The sequence below is a fragment of the Pelobates fuscus genome, chromosome 4, assembly GCF_036172605.1.
Source record: "Pelobates fuscus isolate aPelFus1 chromosome 4, aPelFus1.pri, whole genome shotgun sequence".
Classification (NCBI taxonomy): Eukaryota; Metazoa; Chordata; class Amphibia; order Anura; family Pelobatidae; genus Pelobates; species Pelobates fuscus.
Window position 1 is genome coordinate 8,666,525 of NC_086320.1, and position 23,954 is coordinate 8,690,478.

The 23,954-nt window shown below is 37.4% G+C and overlaps 1 protein-coding gene across 1 annotated transcript in view; it reads right to left on the reverse strand.

Moving 5' to 3' along the window:
- Nucleotides 1–23,954, reverse strand: part of LOC134607677 (phospholipase A2 inhibitor NAI-like) — a 66,284-nt gene that overhangs the window by 10,152 nt on the left and 32,178 nt on the right. Inside the window, exons 2-5 of the mRNA XM_063450219.1 lie at nucleotides 21,993–22,112; nucleotides 15,648–15,695; nucleotides 15,060–15,197; nucleotides 14,691–14,840 (exon numbers count right to left, since the gene is read on the reverse strand). Coding sequence (XP_063306289.1) covers nucleotides 14,691–14,840; nucleotides 15,060–15,197; nucleotides 15,648–15,695; nucleotides 21,993–22,112 — 456 coding nt within the window. The remainder of the gene's footprint in view (nucleotides 1–14,690; nucleotides 14,841–15,059; nucleotides 15,198–15,647; nucleotides 15,696–21,992; nucleotides 22,113–23,954) is intronic.

Sequence of the window (23,954 nt, forward strand, 5' to 3'; positions counted from 1 at the left end):
CCAAAGGAGAGGAGCCGCCCGTGAGAAGTCCTGCAAGCGTGAGTTGGCCGTACGGGTGCGAGCAGCGGTCAGGAGGTGGTCGCGGGCAGAGCGGAGGGTACGAGGAGGGGCATACCTCTGGATCAGTGAAGAGATATAAGAGGGGCTGGAATTGTTCAGTGCTTTAAATGTATGGGTTAGCACTTTGAATTGACTCCTATAGGATACAGGGAGCCAATGTAAGGACTGGCAGAGGGGCGAGGTGTGAGAGGACCTACTGGATAGGAAAATCAGTCTAGCTGCAGCATTCATTACAGACTGTAGCGGGGCAGTACGGCTTTTGGGGAGACCAATCAGGAGAGAGTTACAGTAATCCATGCGGGAAATTACTAGAGCATGGACAAACTCCTTGGTAGCATCTTGCGTAAGAAAGGGGCGGATGCGGGCTATGTTTTTGAGTTGGAACCTACAGGACTTGGCAACAAACTGGATGTGAGACTCAAAGGTGAGACCAGAGTCAAGTATGACGCCAAGACAGCGCGCTTGTAGGGATGGACTTATGTGGATATCACTGACTTGAAGGGAGAGTGAGAGAGGAGGATCAGTATTAGGAGGAGGAAAGACAAGGAGTTCAGTTTTAGAGAGGTTAAGTTTGAGAAAGCGTGACGACATCCAGTCAGAGATGGAAGAGAGGCAAGCAGTGACACGTTGCAGGACGGCCGGGGAGAGGTCCGGTGAGGAGAGGTATATCTGAGTGTCATCAGCGTACAGGTGGTAGTTGAATCCAAAAGAGGCAATAAGTTTTCCAAGAGAGGCAGTATGAAGAGAAAATAGAAGGGGACCAAGGACAGAGCCTTGGGGAACTCCAACCGAGACAGGGCGAGGGGAGGAGGTATCCTTGGAAAAGGAGACACTAAATGAGCGTTGGGAGAGATAGGAGGAAAACCAAGAGAGGACAGAGTCACAGAGACCGAGTGATTGAAGAGTTTGAAGGAGGAGAGCATGATCAACTGTGTCAAAGGCAGCAGAGAGGTCAAGGAGAATTAATATGGAGTAGTGACCTTTGGATTTAGCAGAGATTAGGTCATTAGTCACTTTGATAAGAGCGGTCTCAGTAGAGTGGAGAGGGTTATATTAAGGTGCAGTATTAGTGTAATCACATGTTAATATAAGGGTACATTGTTAGGGTGTAATGAGGGTTATATTAAGGTGCAGTATTAGTGTAATCACATGTTAATATAAGGGTACATTGTTAGGGTGTAATCAGGGTTATATTAAGGTGCAGTATTAGTGTAATCACATGTTAATATAAGGGTACATTGTTAGGGTGTAATCAGGGTTATATTAAGGTGCAGTATTAGTGTAATCACATGTTAATATAAGGGTACATTGTTAGGGTGTAATGAGGGTTATATTAAGGTGCAGTATTAGTGTAATCACATGTTAATATAAGGGTACATTGTTAGGGTGTAATCAGGGTTATATTAAGGTGCAGTATTAGTGTAATCACATGTTAATATAAGGGTACATTGTTAGGGTGTAATCAGGGTTATATTAAGGTGCAGTATTAGTGTAATCACATGTTAATATAAGGATACATTGTTATGGTGTAATCAGGGTTATATTAAGGTGCAGTATTAGTGTAATCACATGTTAATATAAGGGTACATTGTTATGGTGTAATGAGGGTTATATTAAGGTGCAGTATTAGTGTAATCACATGTTAATATAAGGGTACATTGTTATGGTGTAATCAGGGTTATATTAAGGTGCAGTATTAGTGCAATCACATGTTAATATAAGGGTACATTGTTAGGGTGTAATGAGGGTTATATTAAGGTGCAGTATTAGTGTAATCACATGTTAATATAAGGGTACATTGTTATGGTGTAATGAGGGTTATATTAAGGTGCAGTATTAGTGTAATCACATGTTAATATAAGGGTACATTGTTAGGGTGTAATCAGGGTTATATTAAGGTGCAGTATTAGTGTAATCACATGTTAATATAAGGGTACATTGTTAGGGTGTAATCAGGGTTATATTAAGGTGCAGTATTAGTGTAATCACATGTTAATATAAGGGTACATTGTTAGGGTGTAATCAGGGTTATATTAAGGTGCAGTATTAGTGTAATCACATGTTAATATAAGGGTACATTGTTATGATGTAATCAGGGTTATATTAAGGTGCAGTATTAGTGTAATCACATGTTAATATAAGGGTACATTGTTAGGGTGTAATGAGGGTTATATTAAGGAGCAGTATTAGTGTAATCACATGTTAATATAAGGGTACATTGTTATGGTGTAATGAGGGTTATATTAAGGTGCAGTATTAGTGTAATCACATGTTAATATAAGGGTACATTGTTAGGGTGTAATGAGGGTTATATTAAGGTGCAGTATTAGTGTAATCACATGTTAATATAAGGGTACATTGTTAGGGTGTAATCAGGGTTATATTAAGGTGCAGTATTAGTGTAATCACATGTTAATATAAGGGTACATTGTTATGGTGTAATCAGGGTTATATTAAGGTGCAGTATTAGTGTAATCACATGTTAATATAAGGGTACATTGTTAGGGTGTAATCAGGGTTATATTAAGGTGCAGTATTAGTGTAATCACATGTTAATATAAGGGTACATTGTTAGGGTGTAATCAGGGTTATATTAAGGTGCAGTATTAGTGTAATCACATGTTAATATAAGGGTACATTGTTATGGTGTAATCAGGGTTATATTAAGGTGCAGTATTAGTGTAATCACATGTTAATATAAGGGTACATTGTTAGGGTGTAATCAGGGTTATATTAAGGTGCAGTATTAGTGTAATCACATGTTAATATAAGGGTACATTGTTAGGGTGTAATCAGGGTTATATTAAGGTGCAGTATTAGTGTAATCACATGTTAATATAAGGGTACATTGTTATGGTGTAATCAGGGTTATATTAAGGTGCAGTATTAGTGTAATCACATGTTAATATAAGGGCACATTGTTAGGGTGTAATGAGGGTTATATTAAGGTGCAGTATTAGTGTAATCACATGTTAATATAAGGGTACATTGTTATGGTGTAATGAGGGTTATATTAAGGTGCAGTATTAGTGTAATCACATGTTAATATAAGGGTACATTGTTAGGGTGTAATGAGGGTTATATTAAGGTGCAGTATTAGTGTAATCACATGTTAATATAAGGGTACATTGTTATGGTGTAATCAGGGTTATATTAAGGTGCAGTATTAGTGTAATCACATGTTAATATAAGGGTACATTGTTAGGGTGTAATGAGGGTTATATTAAGGTGCAGTATTAGTGTAATCACATGTTAATATAAGGGTACATTGTTAGGGTGTAATCAGGGTTATATTAAGGTGCAGTATTAGTGTAATCACATGTTAATATAAGGGTACATTGTTATGATGTAATCAGGGTTATATTAAGGAGCAGTATTAGTGTAATCACATGTTAATATAAGGGTACATTGTTAGGGTGTAATCAGGGTTATATTAAGGTGCAGTATTAGTGTAATCACATGTTAATATAAGGGTACATTGTTAGGGTGTAATGAGGGTTATATTAAGGTGCAGTATTAGTGTAATCACATGTTAATATAAGGGTACATTGTTAGGGTGTAATAAGGGTTATATTAAGGTGCAGTATTAGTGTAATCACATGTTAATATAAGGGTACATTGTTAGGGTGTAATCAGGGTTATATTAAGGTGCAGTATTAGTGTAATCACATGTTAATATAAGGGTACATTGTTATGATGTAATGAGGGTTATATTAAGGTGCAGTATTAGTGTAATCACATGTTAATATAAGGGTACATTGTTAGGGTGTAATCAGGGTTATATTAAGGTGCAGTATTAGTGTAATCACATGTTAATATAAGGGTACATTGTTAGGGTGTAATGAGGGTTATATTAAGGTGCAGTATTAGTGTAATCACATGTTAATATAAGGGTACATTGTTAGGGTGTAATCAGGGTTATATTAAGGTGCAGTATTAGTGTAATCACATGTTAATATAAGGGTACATTGTTAGGGTGTAATCAGGGTTATATTAAGGTGCAGTATTAGTGTAATCACATGTTAATATAAGGGTACATTGTTATGGTGTAATCAGGGTTATATTAAGGTGCAGTATTAGTGTAATCACATGTTAATATAAGGGTACATTGTTAGGGTGTAATGAGGGTTATATTAAGGTGCAGTATTAGTGTACATTGTTAGGGTGTAATGAGGGTTATAAGGTTATAAGGTTATAAGTATAAGGGTACATTGTTAGGGTGTAATGAGGGTTATATTAAGGTGCAGTATTAGTGTAATCACATGTTAATATAAGGGTACATTGTTATGGTGTAATCAGGGTTATATTAAGGTGCAGTATTAGTGTAATCACATGTTAATATAAGGGTACATTGTTATGGTGTAATGAGGGTTATATTAAGGTGCAGTATTAGTGTAATCACATGTTAATATAAGGGTACATTGTTATGGTGTAATGAGGGTTATATTAAGGTGCAGTATTAGTGTAATCACATGTTAATATAAGGGTACATTGTTATGGTGTAATCAGGGTTATATTAAGGTGCAGTATTAGTGTAATCACATGTTAATATAAGGGTACATTGTTAGGGTGTAATGAGGGTTATATTAAGGTGCAGTATTAGTGTAATCACATGTTAATATAAGGGTACATTGTTAGGGTGTAATCAGGGTTATATTAAGGTGCAGTATTAGTGTAATCACATGTTAATATAAGGGTACATTGTTAGGGTGTAATCAGGGTTATATTAAGGTGCAGTATTAGTGTAATCACATGTTAATATAAGGGTACATTGTTAGGGTGTAATCAGGGTTATATTAAGGTGCAGTATTAGTGTAATCACATGTTAATATAAGGGTACATTGTTATGGTGTAATGAGGGTTATATTAAGGTGCAGTATTAGTGTAATCACATGTTAATATAAGGGTACATTGTTATGGTGTAATCAGGGTTATATTAAGGTGCAGTATTAGTGTAATCACATGTTAATATAAGGGTACATTGTTAGGGTGTAATGAGGGTTATATTAAGGTGCAGTATTAGTGTAATCACATGTTAATATAAGGGTACATTGTTAGGGTGTAATCAGGGTTATATTAAGGTGCAGTATTAGTGTAATCACATGTTAATATAAGGGTACATTGTTATGATGTAATCAGGGTTATATTAAGGAGCAGTATTAGTGTAATCACATGTTAATATAAGGGTACATTGTTAGGGTGTAATCAGGGTTATATTAAGGTGCAGTATTAGTGTAATCACATGTTAATATAAGGGTACATTGTTATGGTGTAATCAGGGTTATATTAAGGAGCAGTATTAGTGTAATCACATGTTAATATAAGGGTACATTGTTAGGGTGTAATGAGGGTTATATTAAGGTGCAGTATTAGTGTAATCACATGTTAATATAAGGGTACATTGTTAGGGTGTAATCAGGGTTATATTAAGGTGCAGTATTAGTGTAATCACATGTTAATATAAGGGTACATTGTTAGGGTGTAATAAGGGTTATATTAAGGTGCAGTATTAGTGTAATCACATGTTAATATAAGGGTACATTGTTAGGGTGTAATGAGGGTTATATTAAGGTGCAGTATTAGTGTAATCACATGTTAATATAAGGGTACATTGTTATGGTGTAATGAGGGTTATATTAAGGTGCAGTATTAGTGTAATCACATGTTAATATAAGGGTACATTGTTAGGGTGTAATGAGGGTTATATTAAGGTGCAGTATTAGTGTAATCACATGTTAATATAAGGGTACATTGTTAGGGTGTAATCAGGGTTATATTAAGGTGCAGTATTAGTGTAATCACATGTTAATATAAGGGTACATTGTTATGGTGTAATCAGGGTTATATTAAGGTGCAGTATTAGTGTAATCACATGTTAATATAAGGGTACATTGTTAGGGTGTAATCAGGGTTATATTAAGGTGCAGTATTAGTGTAATCACATGTTAATATAAGGGTACATTGTTAGGGTGTAATGAGGGTTATATTAAGGTGCAGTATTAGTGTAATCACATGTTAATATAAGGGTACATTGTTAGGGTGTAATCAGGGTTATATTAAGGTGCAGTATTAGTGTAATCACATGTTAATATAAGGGTACATTGTTAGGGTGTAATCAGGGTTATATTAAGGTGCAGTATTAGTGTAATCACATGTTAATATAAGGGTACATTGTTAGGGTGTAATCAGGGTTATATTAAGGTGCAGTATTAGTGTAATCACATGTTAATATAAGGGTACATTGTTAGGGTGTAATGAGGGTTATATTAAGGTGCAGTATTAGTGTAATCACATGTTAATATAAGGGTACATTGTTATGGTGTAATCAGGGTTATATTAAGGTGCAGTATTAGTGTAATCACATGTTAATATAAGGGTACATTGTTATGGTGTAATGAGGGTTATATTAAGGTGCAGTATTAGTGTAATCACATGTTAATATAAGGGTACATTGTTATGGTGTAATCAGGGTTATATTAAGGTGCAGTATTAGTGTAATCACATGTTAATATAAGGGTACATTGTTAGGGTGTAATGAGGGTTATATTAAGGTGCAGTATTAGTGTAATCACATGTTAATATAAGGGTACATTGTTAGGGTGTAATCAGGGTTATATTAAGGTGCAGTATTAGTGTAATCACATGTTAATATAAGGGTACATTGTTAGGGTGTAATCAGGGTTATATTAAGGTGCAGTATTAGTGTAATCACATGTTAATATAAGGGTACATTGTTAGGGTGTAATCAGGGTTATATTAAGGTGCAGTATTAGTGTAATCACATGTTAATATAAGGGTACATTGTTATGGTGTAATGAGGGTTATATTAAGGTGCAGTATTAGTGTAATCACATGTTAATATAAGGGTACATTGTTATGGTGTAATCAGGGTTATATTAAGGTGCAGTATTAGTGTAATCACATGTTAATATAAGGGTACATTGTTAGGGTGTAATGAGGGTTATATTAAGGTGCAGTATTAGTGTAATCACATGTTAATATAAGGGTACATTGTTAGGGTGTAATCAGGGTTATATTAAGGTGCAGTATTAGTGTAATCACATGTTAATATAAGGGTACATTGTTATGATGTAATCAGGGTTATATTAAGGAGCAGTATTAGTGTAATCACATGTTAATATAAGGGTACATTGTTAGGGTGTAATCAGGGTTATATTAAGGTGCAGTATTAGTGTAATCACATGTTAATATAAGGGTACATTGTTATGGTGTAATCAGGGTTATATTAAGGAGCAGTATTAGTGTAATCACATGTTAATATAAGGGTACATTGTTAGGGTGTAATGAGGGTTATATTAAGGTGCAGTATTAGTGTAATCACATGTTAATATAAGGGTACATTGTTAGGGTGTAATCAGGGTTATATTAAGGTGCAGTATTAGTGTAATCACATGTTAATATAAGGGTACATTGTTAGGGTGTAATAAGGGTTATATTAAGGTGCAGTATTAGTGTAATCACATGTTAATATAAGGGTACATTGTTAGGGTGTAATGAGGGTTATATTAAGGTGCAGTATTAGTGTAATCACATGTTAATATAAGGGTACATTGTTATGGTGTAATGAGGGTTATATTAAGGTGCAGTATTAGTGTAATCACATGTTAATATAAGGGTACATTGTTAGGGTGTAATGAGGGTTATATTAAGGTGCAGTATTAGTGTAATCACATGTTAATATAAGGGTACATTGTTAGGGTGTAATCAGGGTTATATTAAGGTGCAGTATTAGTGTAATCACATGTTAATATAAGGGTACATTGTTATGGTGTAATCAGGGTTATATTAAGGTGCAGTATTAGTGTAATCACATGTTAATATAAGGGTACATTGTTAGGGTGTAATCAGGGTTATATTAAGGTGCAGTATTAGTGTAATCACATGTTAATATAAGGGTACATTGTTAGGGTGTAATGAGGGTTATATTAAGGTGCAGTATTAGTGTAATCACATGTTAATATAAGGGTACATTGTTAGGGTGTAATCAGGGTTATATTAAGGTGCAGTATTAGTGTAATCACATGTTAATATAAGGGTACATTGTTAGGGTGTAATCAGGGTTATATTAAGGTGCAGTATTAGTGTAATCACATGTTAATATAAGGGTACATTGTTAGGGTGTAATCAGGGTTATATTAAGGTGCAGTATTAGTGTAATCACATGTTAATATAAGGGTACATTGTTAGGGTGTAATGAGGGTTATATTAAGGTGCAGTATTAGTGTAATCACATGTTAATATAAGGGTACATTGTTATGGTGTAATCAGGGTTATATTAAGGTGCAGTATTAGTGTAATCACATGTTAATATAAGGGTACATTGTTATGGTGTAATCAGGGTTATATTAAGGTGCAGTATTAGTGTAATCACATGTTAATATAAGGGTACATTGTTATGGTGTAATCAGGGTTATATTAAGGTGCAGTATTAGTGTAATCACATGTTAATATAAGGGTACATTGTTAGGTTGTAATGAGGGTTATATTAAGGTGCAGTATTAGTGTAATCACATGTTAATATAAGGGTACATTGTTATGGTGTAATGAGGGTTATATTAAGGTGCAGTATTAGTGTAATCACATGTTAATATAAGGGTACATTGTTAGGGTGTAATCAGGGTTATATTAAGGTGCAGTATTAGTGTAATCACATGTAAATATAAGGGTACATTGTTAGGGTGTAATCAGGGTTATATTAAGGTGCAGTATTAGTGTAATCACATGTTAATATAAGGGTACATTGTTAGGGTGTAATCAGGGTTATATTAAGGTGCAGTATTAGTGTAATCACATGTTAATATAAGGGTACATTGTTATGGTGTAATGAGGGTTATATTAAGGTGCAGTATTAGTGTAATCACATGTTAATATAAGGGTACATTGTTAGGGTGTAATCAGGGTTATATTAAGGTGCAGTATTAGTGTAATCACATGTTAATATAAGGGTACATTGTTATGGTGTAATGAGGGTTATATTAAGGTGCAGTATTAGTGTAATCACATGTTAATATAAGGGTACATTGTTAGGGTGTAATCAGGGTTATATTAAGGTGCAGTATTAGTGTAATCACATGTTAATATAAGGGTACATTGTTAGGGTGTAATCAGGGTTATATTAAGGTGCAGTATTAGTGTAATCACATGTTAATATAAGGGTACATTGTTATGATGTAATCAGGGTTATATTAAGGTGCAGTATTAGTGTAATCACATGTTAATATAAGGGTACATTGTTAGGGTGTAATGAGGGTTATATTAAGGTGCAGTATTAGTGTAATCACATGTTTATATAAGGGTACATTGTTAGGGTGTAATCAGGGTTATATTAAGGTGCAGTATTAGTGTAATCACATGTTAATATAAGGGTACATTGTTAGGGTGTAATCAGGGTTATATTAAGGTGCAGTATTAGTGTAATCACATGTTAATATAAGGGTACATTGTTAGGGTGTAATCAGGGTTATATTAAGGTGCAGTATTAGTGTAATCACATGTTAATATAAGGGTACATTGTTAGGGTGTAATCAGGGTTATATTAAGGTGCAGTATTAGTGTAATCACATGTTAATATAAGGGTACATTGTTATGATGTAATCAGGGTTATATTAAGGTGCAGTATTAGTGTAATCACATGTTAATATAAGGGTACATTGTTAGGGTGTAATCAGGGTTATATTAAGGTGCAGTATTAGTGTAATCACATGTTAATATAAGGGTACATTGTTAGGGTGTAATCAGGGTTATATTAAGGTGCAGTATTAGTGTAATCACATGTTAATATAAGGGTACATTGTTAGGGTGTAATCAGGGTTATATTAAGGTGCAGTATTAGTGTAATCACATGTTAATATAAGGGTACATTGTTAGGGTGTAATCAGGGTTATATTAAGGTGCAGTATTAGTGTAATCACATGTTAATATAAGGGTACATTGTTATGATGTAATCAGGGTTATATTAAGGTGCAGTATTAGTGTAATCACATGTTAATATAAGGGTACATTGTTAGGGTGTAATGAGGGTTATATTAAGGTGCAGTATTAGTGTAATCACATGTTAATATAAGGGTACATTGTTATGGTGTAATCAGGGTTATATTAAGGTGCAGTATTAGTGTAATCACATGTTAATATAAGGGTACATTGTTAGGGTGTAATGAGGGTTATATTAAGGTGCAGTATTAGTGTAATCACATGTTAATATAAGGGTACATTGTTAGGGTGTAATGAGGGTTATATTAAGGTGCAGTATTAGTGTAATCACATGTTAATATAAGGGTACATTGTTAGGGTGTAATCAGGGTTATATTAAGGAGCAGTATTAGTGTAATCACATGTTAATATAAGGGTACATTGTTAGGGTGTAATGAGGGTTATATTAAGGTGCAGTATTAGTGTAATCACATGTTAATATAAGGGTACATTGTTAGGGTGTAATGAGGGTTATATTAAGGTGCAGTATTAGTGTAATCACATGTTAATATAAGGGTACATTGTTAGGGTGTAATGAGGGTTATATTAAGGTGCAGTATTAGTGTAATCACATGTTAATATAAGGGTACATTGTTATGATGTAATCAGGGTTATATTAAGGTGCAGTATTAGTGTAATCACATGTTAATATAAGGGTACATTGTTAGGGTGTAATGAGGGTTATATTAAGGAGCAGTATTAGTGTAATCACATGTTAATATAAGGGTACATTGTTAGGGTGTAATGAGGGTTATATTAAGGTGCAGTATTAGTGTAATCACATGTTAATATAAGGGTACATTGTTAGGGTGTAATCAGGGTTATATTAAGGTGCAGTATTAGTGTAATCACATGTTAATATAAGGGTACATTGTTAGGGTGTAATGAGGGTTATATTAAGGAGCAGTATTAGTGTAATCACATGTTAATATAAGGGTACATTGTTATGATGTAATCAGGGTTATATTAAGGTGCAGTATTAGTGTAATCACATGTTAATATAAGGGTACATTGTTAGGGTGTAATGAGGGTTATATTAAGGTGCAGTATTAGTGTAATCACATGTTAATATAAGGGTACATTGTTAGGGTGTAATCAGGGTTATATTAAGGTGCAGTATTAGTGTAATCACATGTTAATATAAGGGTACATTGTTATGATGTAATCAGGGTTATATTAAGGTGCAGTATTAGTGTAATCACATGTTAATATAAGGGTACATTGTTAGGGTGTAATGAGGGTTATATTAAGGAGCAGTATTAGTGTAATCACATGTTAATATAAGGGTACATTGTTAGGGTGTAATGATGGTTATATTAAGGTGCAGTATTAGTGTAATCACATGTTAATATAAGGGTACATTGTTAGGGTGTAATCAGGGTTATATTAAGGTGCAGTATTAGTGTAATCACATGTTAATATAAGGGTACATTGTTAGGGTGTAATGATGGTTATATTAAGGTGCAGTATTAGTGTAATCACATGTTAATATAAGGGTACATTGTTAGGGTGTAATCAGGGTTATATTAAGGTGCAGTATTAGTGTAATCACATGTTAATATAAGGGTACATTGTTAGGGTGTAATGAGGGTTATATTAAGGTGCAGTATTAGTGTAATCACATGTTAATATAAGGGTACATTGTTAGGGTGTAATGAGGGTTATATTAAGGTGCAGTATTAGTGTAATCACATGTTAATATAAGGGTACATTGTTAGGGTGTAATGAGGGTTATATTAAGGTGCAGTATTAGTGTAATCACATGTTAATATAAGGGTACATTGTTAGGGTGTAATCAGGGTTATATTAAGGTGCAGTATTAGTGTAATCACATGTTAATATAAGGGTACATTGTTAGGGTGTAATCAGGGTTATATTAAGGTGCAGTATTAGTGTAATCACATGTTAATATAAGGGTACATTGTTAGGGTGTAATGAGGGTTATATTAAGGAGCAGTATTAGTGTAATCACATGTTAATATAAGGGTACATTGTTAGGGTGTAATGATGGTTATATTAAGGTGCAGTATTAGTGTAATCACATGTTAATATAAGGGTACATTGTTAGGGTGTAATCAGGGTTATATTAAGGTGCAGTATTAGTGTAATCACATGTTAATATAAGGGTACATTGTTAGGGTGTAATGAGGGTTATATTAAGGTGCAGTATTAGTGTAATCACATGTTAATATAAGGGTACATTGTTAGGGTGTAATCAGGGTTATATTAAGGTGCAGTATTAGTGTAATCACATGTTAATATAAGGGTACATTGTTAGGGTGTAATCAGGGTTATATTAAGGTGCAGTATTAGTGTAATCACATGTTAATATAAGGGTACATTGTTAGGGTGTAATGAGGGTTATATTAAGGAGCAGTATTAGTGTAATCACATGTTAATATAAGGGTACATTGTTAGGGTGTAATGAGGGTTATATTAAGGTGCAGTATTAGTGTAATCACATGTTAATATAAGGGTACATTGTTAGGGTGTAATGAGGGTTATATTAAGGTGCAGTATTAGTGTAATCACATGTTAATATAAGGGTACATTGTTAGGGTGTAATCAGGGTTATATTAAGGTGCAGTATTAGTGTAATCACATGTTAATATAAGGGTACATTGTTAGGGTGTAATGAGGGTTATATTAAGGTGCAGTATTAGTGTAATCACATGTTAATATAAGGGTACATTGTTAGGGTGTAATCAGGGTTATATTAAGGTGCAGTATTAGTGTAATCACATGTTAATATAAGGGTACATTGTTATGATGTAATCAGGGTTATATTAAGGTGCAGTATTAGTGTAATCACATGTTAATATAAGGGTACATTGTTAGGGTGTAATGAGGGTTATATTAAGGTGCAGTATTAGTGTAATCACATGTTAATATAAGGGTACATTGTTAGGGTGTAATGAGGGTTATATTAAGGTGCAGTATTAGTGTAATCACATGTTAATATAAGGGTACATTGTTAGGGTGTAATGAGGGTTATATTAAGGTGCAGTATTAGTGTAATCACATGTTAATATAAGGGTACATTGTTAGGGTGTAATCAGGGTTATATTAAGGTGCAGTATTAGTGTAATCACATGTTAATATAAGGGTACATTGTTAGGGTGTAATGAGGGTTATATTAAGGTGCAGTATTAGTGTAATCACATGTTAATATAAGGGTACATTGTTAGGGTGTAATCAGGGTTATATTAAGGTGCAGTATTAGTGTAATCACATGTTAATATAAGGGTACATTGTTAGGGTGTAATCAGGGTTATATTAAGGTGCAGTATTAGTGTAATCACATGTTAATATAAGGGTACATTGTTAGGGTGTAATCAGGGTTATATTAAGGTGCAGTATTAGTGTAATCACATGTTAATATAAGGGTACATTGTTAGGGTGTAATCAGGGTTATATTAAGGTGCAGTATTAGTGTAATCACATGTTAATATAAGGGTACATTGTTAGGGTGTAATCAGGGTTATATTAAGGTGCAGTATTAGTGTAATCACATGTTAATATAAGGGTACATTGTTAGGGTGTAATCAGGGTTATATTAAGGAGCAGTATTAGTGTAATCACATGTTAATATAAGGGTACATTGTTAGGGTGTAATCAGGGTTATATTAAGGTGCAGTATTAGTGTAATCACATGTTAATATAAGGGTACATTGTTAGGGTGTAATGAGGGTTATATTAAGGAGCAGTATTAGTGTAATCACATGTTAATATAAGGGTACATTGTTAGGGTGTAATGAGGGTTATATTAAGGTGCAGTATTAGTGTAATCACATGTTAATATAAGGGCACATTGTTATGGTGTAATCAGGGTTATATTAAGGTGCAGTATTAGTGTAATCACATGTTAATATAAGGGTACATTGTTAGGGTGTAATGAGGGTTATATTAAGGTGCAGTATTAGTGTAATCACATGTTAATATAAGGGTACATTGTTAGGGTTATATTATCAGGTGAATTTGGGGAAACCATTTGAAGCATTCATTGTGTTGAGCTATATTAATTCATTTAGTTTTATTTCTTCATTGACAATTAAACTGAATTTCAATGGGGGTTGAATAATTTTGATTAAAACTGCATATTTTACAGCAGTACAGCGGTAAGTGTTAAGTGTTTGAGGAACAGTGTTACAGTGTAGTTGTTTTATATGGTACAATGTAATCACATACTGTTTTCGGGAGCAGTGTTACATAAGATTAGGTGTTACAATGTTACTGTGTAACATTGTAATTTAGGTGTACATTGTACTTTGGGGGTACAGTGTAATTTGAGGGTGCAGTGTAATTTAGGGGATACAGTGTAATTTGGGGTGCAGTGTAATTTGGGGATACAGTGTAATTTAGGGGTGCAGTGTAATTTGGGGATACAGTGTAATTTGGGGTGCAGTGTAATTTGGGGGTACAGTGTAATTTGAGGGTGCAGTGTAATTTAGGGGATACAGTGTAATTTAGGGGTGCACAGTAATTTGGGGGTGCAGTGTAATTTGGGGGTACAGTGTAATTTGGAGATACAGTGTAATTTAGGGGTGCACAGTCATTTGGGGGTGCAGTGTAATTTGGGGATACAGTGTAATTTGGGGGTACAGTGTAATTTGGGGTATTTTGGGATGGTTTGCACTTACAGTTGTCATCTTTCAGAGGTTTGCTGGAGAAGTGGAAGCAGTATTTCTCATCGCCCCTGCAGTACACCGCTTTATACGCCGCACACTCTTGGTTTATGAAAGTGAGGCAGCCAGGACACGTGACGCCATTTTGTGAACCTTCAGGGATTGCTAGAAAACACATTGTAAACCATGTCAGTGGGAAAGTAATTACGTTACACTCAAAACTCTCAGTAATATGGGAACTTGCTCCCATGCAGAATAACCTAATATTCTCTATACTGTTTAGATAATTCCACACTAGGAGCCTAGCGATTGCCTACACTGCGGGGCAGCACTGTCAAAGCCATTCACAAAGAATTCACCCATTATCCCCCTGCCAGTACTTACAGCGTGGGCTCTCTGGGGTACATAAGTTGGACCTGCAGCAGCGATTACTCGTTACCATTCTGTTGTACGGCGTCCTCAGGATCACAACCTTATCACAATCACTCGAAGTCCCACAATCCCTTATATATCGGTATGATGCTGAGTTTGCTGAAAATATGAGCATTCAATATAAAAAAACAAGGTAGATATAGCAAGGAGCCAAGAAGTGGAATTCCATTTAAGACAAGCCAGGGTCAGAACACCAGAGACACACAGGGTCAGAACACCAGAGACACACAGGGTCAGAACACCAGAGACACACAGGGTCAGAACACCAGAGACACACAGGGTCAGAACACCAGAGACACACAGGGTCAGAACACCAGAGACACACAGGGTCAGAACACCAGAGACACACAGGGTCAAAATACCAGTCAACACCATAAACACTGGAACTGATGGTCATGGAATTAATGTGTATAGGGAACAGTTAGTTGTATAATGATATTATAGACGTATAGATACAATGTATAGTCATGGAAACATTGGAAAGATTTGTAGATCAACGTCAATATAAATACATTTTAAAATAGTAAAAGGTTTTCTTACATGTTCTTGTGATTTGCAGGATATTTAAACTGTTTGGATCTGAAGTATCTGTTAATAAAAAAAAGTATATATTTTAATAAATTAAACTAAACCAATACAAGATTAAAGTGGATCCATCATTCGATCTGTAGAAGAAGAAGAAGAAGGAGCATTGCCTTGGTATGGTTCTGAGGTAGATGCTTTCTCAGAGGTAGTATGGTATGTAGAGACAGAAAGACACAGCAGAATATAGTGTAGTATGATATTTGGAGACAGAAAGATACAGCAGATATTGTGTAGAACGATATGTGGAGACAGAAAGACACAGCAGAATTTAGTGTAGTATGGTATGTAGAGACAGAAAGATACAGCAGAATATAGTGTAGTATGGTATGTAGAGACAGAAAGATACAACAGAATATAGTGTAGCATGACATGTGGAGACAGAAAGATACAGCAGATATTGTGTAGAACGATATGTGGAGACAGAAAGACACAGCAGAATACAGTGTAGTATGATATGTGGAGACAGAAAGATACAGCAGAATATAGTGTAGTATGGTATGTGGAGACAGAAAGATACAGCAGAATATAATGTTGTATGATGTGTGGAGACAGAAAGATACAGCAGAATATAGTGTAGTATGGTATGTGGAGACAGAAAGATACAGCAGAATATAATGTTGTATGATGTGTGGAGACAGAAAGATACAGCAGAATATAGTGTTGTATGATGTGTGGAGACAGAAAGACACAGCAGAATATAGTGTAGTGTGGTATGTGGAGACAGAAAGACACAGCAGAATATAGTGTAGTATGATATTTGGAGACAGAAAGATACAGCAGAATATAGTGTAGTATGGTATGTAGAGACAGAAAGATACAACAGAATATAGTGTAGTATGTACCGCATACAGTGGCAAAATAAGAAGTGAAAATGCACTTACAGATTTGAGAGCTCGGACAGTTGTATTTAGATGCGCACCGGTGGTATAATCCCCGCCTAGGGATATTTGGTGTCTTCTATTAGTTAAAGTGCTTCTGTACAGGGGACTCAAACCAGGTCTGGTGGTTCAAGATGATTTACAACCCACCACAGGGTCTCAGAGGCCACTGTTTGCAGGACATACAACACAAACTACACTATATATCTTGCTGTCTCTTTCTGTCTCCACACATCATACTACCTCTGAGAACGCATCTACCCAGCATATCAAGTCGCTGCCCCCTCTTCTTATTCTTCATACCTTTTATTGTAACGGAGAGTCTCTGTATTGGGTGTTTGAGCTGACTACCCTTTTTCAAACCAGTTTTCCATTAGAAATGACAATTGACAATGATAAGCTGTTTTTGTCATTTGATGCTCTGTTTGCTTTTAAACTAATGAAAAAAAGATATAATTTTTTTTAATATGCTTTTTTTGTGTTATAGTTTATATTACTCAGTTTCTTTGTTTGTTTTTTAATAACTAATACATTTCCCCATAAAACGGACTTTTATTCCAGTGCCAGGACAGACTCATAACTGAAGCCGGATCCTCCGCTGGTGAATCCTTATTCTTGAAGAAAATGGCAGTGTTTGTAAATGAAAGACTTTGGAATCAGCATCGGTGCTCCGAAATCACTTCATTGGGGGTTAGGACATGTTGGTATTTAGACTGCCCCTTCAAAGATTTATTATTATTATTATTGGTATTTATATAGCACCAACCTATTCCGTATATTGTTTTTCAGGAGCGGCTTGACAAGAGGAATACGACATATGAAGCCGATGTTCAGGATCCGTCTGTGTGTGGTGGCTCTTGATGCACTGACTCCAGCCTCAGTCCACTCCTTGTGAAAGTCCCCAACACTTTTGAATGGCCTTTTCTTCACAATCCTCTCCAGGCTGCAGTCATTAGACATGTGCAATTCGTTTCGGTCCGAATATGAATTTGGACAAATTTCGGACATTCGGGTACTTCCGAATGTCCGAATTGCCGAAGTGCCGAATTGCCGAGGTCCCGAAGTTCCGAAATTACCGAATTTCCGAAGTATCGAAGTGCCAAAGTGCTGAAGTTCCGAAGTTCCGAAGTGCTGAAGTTCTGAAGTGCTGAAGTGCCGAAGTTCCGAAGTTGCCGAAGTTCCAAAGTTGCCGAAGTTCCAAAGTTGCCGAAGTTCCAAAGTTGCCGAAGTTCCAAAGTTGCCGAAGTTCCGAAGCACAGTATTGCCTAAGTACTAATATACTTACCCAGTGAAAGAAGAAGAATGTTACATTGTAAATAATTTTAAATAAAAAGTATACAAACATAGCCAGGATTCAGCTGTAAGCATTTGCAACACTTACAACAATCAAATAACATACATTCATATAAAATGTCAGTTACTTGGCCAGTCAATGTAATGACAGGAATGAATAATAAGTAGATAACTCCCTAATTCCCACGGTATTAGGGAGCTATCTACTAAAAGGCTGAAAGACCTAAATTGGTCTTTCAGCCAAATTTACTAATACTAAGTTAAGATTACATAGTATTAGTAAATTATGCCCCTACTCGCTATACCGCAAGTAGGGGCATGTCTATTAAACAGTTCCCCCTCCCGAGCCCATGGCCCCCACCCCTGAGTGGTGGGTGGGGGCCCTAATGTAAAATAATTGGGGGGACCTATTGTCCTCCCCCTGGGCCCCCACCCCTGAGCGGCGGGTGGGGGCCCTAAATTGTAATAAGGGGGGGACCTAGTGTCCTCCCCCCTGGCCCCCACCACTCAGCGGCGGGTGGAGGCCCTAAATACTAATAAGTAACCAATCAGAGAGTTATGAGTCAAATTACACAGCGTGGGAAAATTCCAAAGAGCTTTCCCACACTGTGTAAAATGACACAGAGCACTCTGATTGGTGGGTTTCAAACCAACCAATCAGAGTGCTGTGACCGGTAAATGTAGAGACTTACCTGTCAGTCTCTTCATTTACCTGTCAGAGCACTCTGATTGGATGGCTTAAACCCACCAATCAGAGTGCTCTGAGCCTAATTGCAGGGCGGGGCAAGGCTTTATAAGCCTTCCCCCACCCTGCAGAGCTCAGTCTGCGCAGAGCCCTCCATGGGTGAAGAAGGATTATTTTTTTTTTGCGCTCGTTTTTTTGTTTTTGTTTTTATAATTGCGTCGGTTATTATGTTTCTTTATTTGCCCTTTTTGGGGGCTGAAAAAAGAAGATTTTAGAAGAAAGAAAACATTGAATGGTAAGTTTTTTTGTTTTTGTTTTTTTTTACAGGTACTTAGTTAAAGGTCCCCCCTCATTAGTTTTTAAGGTGAGGGTGGTAGGTAGGGGGATAATTTTTATTGGGGGGAGGGGGTGACTAGGGGTTTGGGGACCCCTAGACACCTGGGAGGTGGGGGGACATTTTTTTTAGGGCCCCCACCCGCCGCTCAGGGGTAGGGGCCAGGGAGGAGGACCTTAGGTCCCCCTCTTATTAGTATTTAGGGCCCCCACCCGCCACTCAGGGGTGGAGGCCAGGGGGGAGGACCTTAGGCCCCCCCTTATTTTACTGTAGGGCCCCCACCCACCGCTCAGGGGTGGGGGCCAGGGGGAGGACATTAATTCCCCCCCTTATTAGTATTTAGGGTCCCCACCCACCGCTCAGGGGTGGGGGCCAGGGGAGAGGACATTAGGTCCCCCCTTATTATAATTTAGGGCCCCCACCCACCGCTCAGGGTTGGGGGCCAGGGGGGAGGACATTAGGTCCCCCTTTATTCTGATTTAGGGCCCCCACCCGCCGCTCAGGGGAGGGGGGCCCGGGGGGAGGACAATAGGTCCCCCTTATTAGTATTTAGGGCCCCCACCCGCCGCTCAGGGGTGGGGGCCAGGGGAAGGACATTAGGTCCCCCCCTTATTTTACTGTAGGGCACCCACCCACCGCTCAGGGTGGGGGCCAGGGGGAGGACATTAGGTCCCCCACCTTATTATAATTTAGGGCCCCCACCCACCGCTCAGGGGTAGGGGCCAGGGGGAGGTCATTAGATCCCCCCGTTTTTCTGATTTAGGGCCCCCACCCGCCGCTCAGGGGTGGGGGCCCGGGGGGAGGACAATAGGTCCCCCCTTATTAGTATTTAGGGCCCCCACCCGCCGCTCAGGGGTGGGGGCGGGGGGGTACTATTTTTTTATTTTTTTTTAAACAGTGAGCAGTCACAGGCGGTATAGCGAGTAGAGGCAACATTTAATAATACTAAGTAATTTTTACTTAGTATTAGTAAATTTGGCTGAAAGACCAATTTAGGTCTTTTAGCCTTTTGGTAGATAACTCCCTAATACCGTGGGAATTAGGGAGTTATCTACCAAGCGGCTGCAAGAGAAGTCCCGAGGTGCCAAAGTCCCGAAATTCCAAAATGCCAAAGTTCCGAAATTTCCGAAGTGTCGAAGTGCCGAAGTGTCGAAGTGTCGAATTTCCGAAGTGCCGAAGTTGCCGAAGTTCCGAAGTGCCGAAGTGCTGAAGTTGCCGAAGTTCCGAAGTCTTGAAGTGCCGAATTGCCGAAGTCCCGAAATGCAAAAATCCCGAATTTCGGAATGCCAAACCGAACCGAAATTTTTCCCCATGCACATGCCTAGCAGTCATCACTGCTGCTTGTGCACCTTTTTCTTCCACACTTTTCCCTTCTACATAACTTTCTATTAATGTGCTTTGATACAGCAATTTGGGAACATCCAACTTCCTTCACAATTACATTTTGAGGCTTTCCCTCCTTATGGAGGGTGTCAATGATGGTTTTCTGCACAACTGTCAGGTCAGCAGTCTTCCCCATGATTGTGATTCCTACTGAACCAGACTGAGAGACCATTTAAAGGCTCAGAAACCCTTTGCGGGTGTTAGGCTTACTTAGCTGATTAGAGTGGGACACTGTGAGCCTAGAATATTGCACCTTTTCACAATATTCTAATTTACTGAGATTGTGGATTTGGGGTTTTCATGAGCTGTAAGCTATAATCATCGCACTTATGACAAATCACGGCTTGAACTATCTTGCATGTAATGCGTCTATCTCATATATTAGTTTCCCCTTTTACGTTGCATTACTGAAATAAATGAACTTTTGCACGATATTCAAATTTTTTGAGTATCACCTGAAGGTAAGGGTTAGTATTTTGAATTGACATCTGTAGGATACAGGAAGCCAGTGTAAGGATCGAAAGAGGGGCGAGATGTGAGAGAAGCGACAGGACAGAAAGACCAGACTGATGGCAGCGTTCGTTACAGATTGTAGAGGGGCAATACAACTTCTGGGGAGCATTATAATATTACATGCAGGTGCAGGAAATTACTAGACCACGATCAAGTTCCGTAGCAGCATCTTGTGTAAGAAAGTGGCGGATGCAGGCAATGATTTTGAGGTGGAATTGACAGGTTTTAGCAACAGACTGGACGTGAGATGTAAATGTGAGGCCAGGATCAAAGATTAACACCAAGACAGCGAGCTTGCAAGAACGGGCTGATGCGGTTACCATCAACTTCAGGGAAAGCGAAAGAGGAGGAAAAATAAGAAGCTCCGTTTTAGAGAGATTGAGTTTCTCAAATCGGGAGGACGTCCCATCAGAGATGGAAGAAATTCTAACTTTAACTTTATTTTCAGACATCATAATTTGTGTTAAATGTATGGGAGAAGCAAACATAATATTACAAATATTGGAAAGTGCCCCCAGGATCTCCTCGCATCACACTACCTTTATAGGAAAGCTTTGCAAAGCATTGTAAAATGCTTTCCTATGGGGGAAGTCCTAATGGGAGCATGGCCAACAAGCACTGAGGAACAACGGGGCTGGAATAAGGTAGGTGACAGAAGGGTTTTAAACCGCTTCTGCACCAGAGGGAGCGGGGCACTCTAGGGAGCTATCGTGCCAGGAAAACAACTTGTTTTCCTGGAATGATAGTTTCCCTTTGAGAATCATTGAATGTCAAATTGCAGTATTATTGGAGGTAGAAATGCATATGCTGATGAAAACTGGGAATTTCTACATCATGTTTTCTGCAATTGATTGTTCTGTTTCCACTAAATATATCAAAATTGCAAGAAAATCAGATTATAACATTTGCTGATAGTCTACGGCAAGCGTATTCCTCCCATAGACTGCAAGCGATATACCTACTGAGAATCTGGAGGATTCTTATACAAACAGGAGCGACCCTTTCTTCTTTTGCCTTGTTTAAATGATATCATTTATAAGCCATGGTGTCACTATAGTGTTAGGAATATGAATAAGTTGGAATTGAATAATAATATTGTATTCCTAGCTGTACTCTGTCTATAAGACATGTATGCAGAATTTAAATAAACTAGACTATCCCCTGTCTGCCCCATCTCTTTCTGGTGAAGATATAAGTAAATCCGGGTAACATACTGATCTCCTCCTGGATCAGAGAGGACATGCAGACATCAGACGCCGGGCCGCAGTTCACATGGATTCCATTACAGAATTGCCCTCCGGGATCCGAGCACTGTATACATTGTAACGAGAAACCTGGAAATAAAACACAATTATTTATTTCAAAATGAACGTAAGATGCAGCTCCACAAATATTCCACATTGATCCACAAAGGAAATCAGGATAAATGAAGCTATGTATAAGCAGAGAATTCAGTCAATATATGCGGACCTAATATCTGCACCTCAGGTCTAATCACTGCAGATACTTTGATGTCGAGCTGAGAGTTAAATAATAAACATGTCATAACCTAAAGAGACAAGCGGAACCAGCTCTTAGCCCACGTTAATGGAGACATGAAAAGTATGAAAATGTGACTTTTAATATATACACAAAAGAGAAAAAATAAGAATAAAGAAAAATGCATGATAAAGGTGGAAACAATCACAAATGTTATCACTAGATGGAGACAACGGCTAATGGTGCTGAATAAGCAGAATATACATAGAAACATAGAATGTGACGGCAGATAAGAACCATTTGGCCCATCTAGTCTGCCCAATTTTCTAAATACTCTCATTAGTCCCTGGCATTATTTTATAGTTAGGATAGCCTTATGCCTATCCCACGCATGCTTAAACTCCCTCACTCAATTTGAAATTTGCTCTGTAATGTAAGGTGTAACAATAGATAGAAAAAGCAGGCGTAGGCGCTCTCTAAAATAACTAAGTATACGGCAGCAGTGAACCAGCAGGACTTCCCAATACCTGCTAATAACAAAAAGTGCAAAAACAGAGTGGTAAACCGCGCCACAGAAGAATTAAAAGTGGTTAAAATATGAAAATGATATATACATACATACAGGATATTCCAACAATATGGTGGTGTATATAAACCTTGAGAAAATACAAATATAAAACAATGATAGTGCAACATGTCAATTAAATGGCTTATAAATAAAATATACGGAGAACCAGTACAAAGACTAACTCACACTTTGCAGAGCTACTGAGAGCTCTGCCGTATAACGCCTGGACGGTATAATCCCCGTCTTGGGATATAGGGATAATATAAGGATAATACGGAGAACCAGTAAAAAGGCTAACTCACACTTTGCAGAGCTACTGAGAGCTCTGCCGTATAGCGCCTGGACGGTATAATCCCCGTCTTGGGATATAGGGATAATGGTGAGATGTAGTATCCAAAGCTCCACAGCTGTGCGTAAAAACAAGAACACAAATAAAATCCAATGGTGTAGTATGTACTATAAATAATTGGTAAAAAGAGAGGTAAGTATCCTACTTACGATTTCCAGAGCAATAGCTTGCTTTGGTGATGAAAGCTTGTGGTGGTATAATCCCCACCAAGGCATATGGGCAGGATCCAAAGTGCACCAGGAACAAAAAGTAAACCAAAGAGAGGAGTAGGAAAAAACTGCAACTTTATTAATAAAAAATAATAATACAAAAAATCTGTATATAAAAGTCCAGCATCCAGTCTCTCACTCTACTTAACGCGTTGGGGCTTCTTCAGAAGTATCATTGTTGGTGGGTGTCCGTCCGTGTTCTTATGAGGGATACTAATGGTTCCATTATGATCCGGTGTGTGCACTCTTCCTGCTTCCGGCGGGTCGCGTGCGTCGACCGGAAGTGATGCACCGCGGCTCGCAAGGGTTGGTGGGACATGTAGTTCATGTATTGCTATTGACACCGGTAGTCGCGTACGTCACCCAAAAATGACGTGACGCGGCTAGCGGTGGTTGCTGGGCCAAGTAGTTCTATAACTGGAAGCTGTACAGTTCAGCAAGTAAAAGCCCTCAGGTTTCAAAAGAGAAGAAAGGGGGTTACAAAGACACATATTTAACATCTTCTTCATGAAATAAACAATGAAGAGTATATATATAATAAGACACATCTAAATTATGTGGAATAAAAACT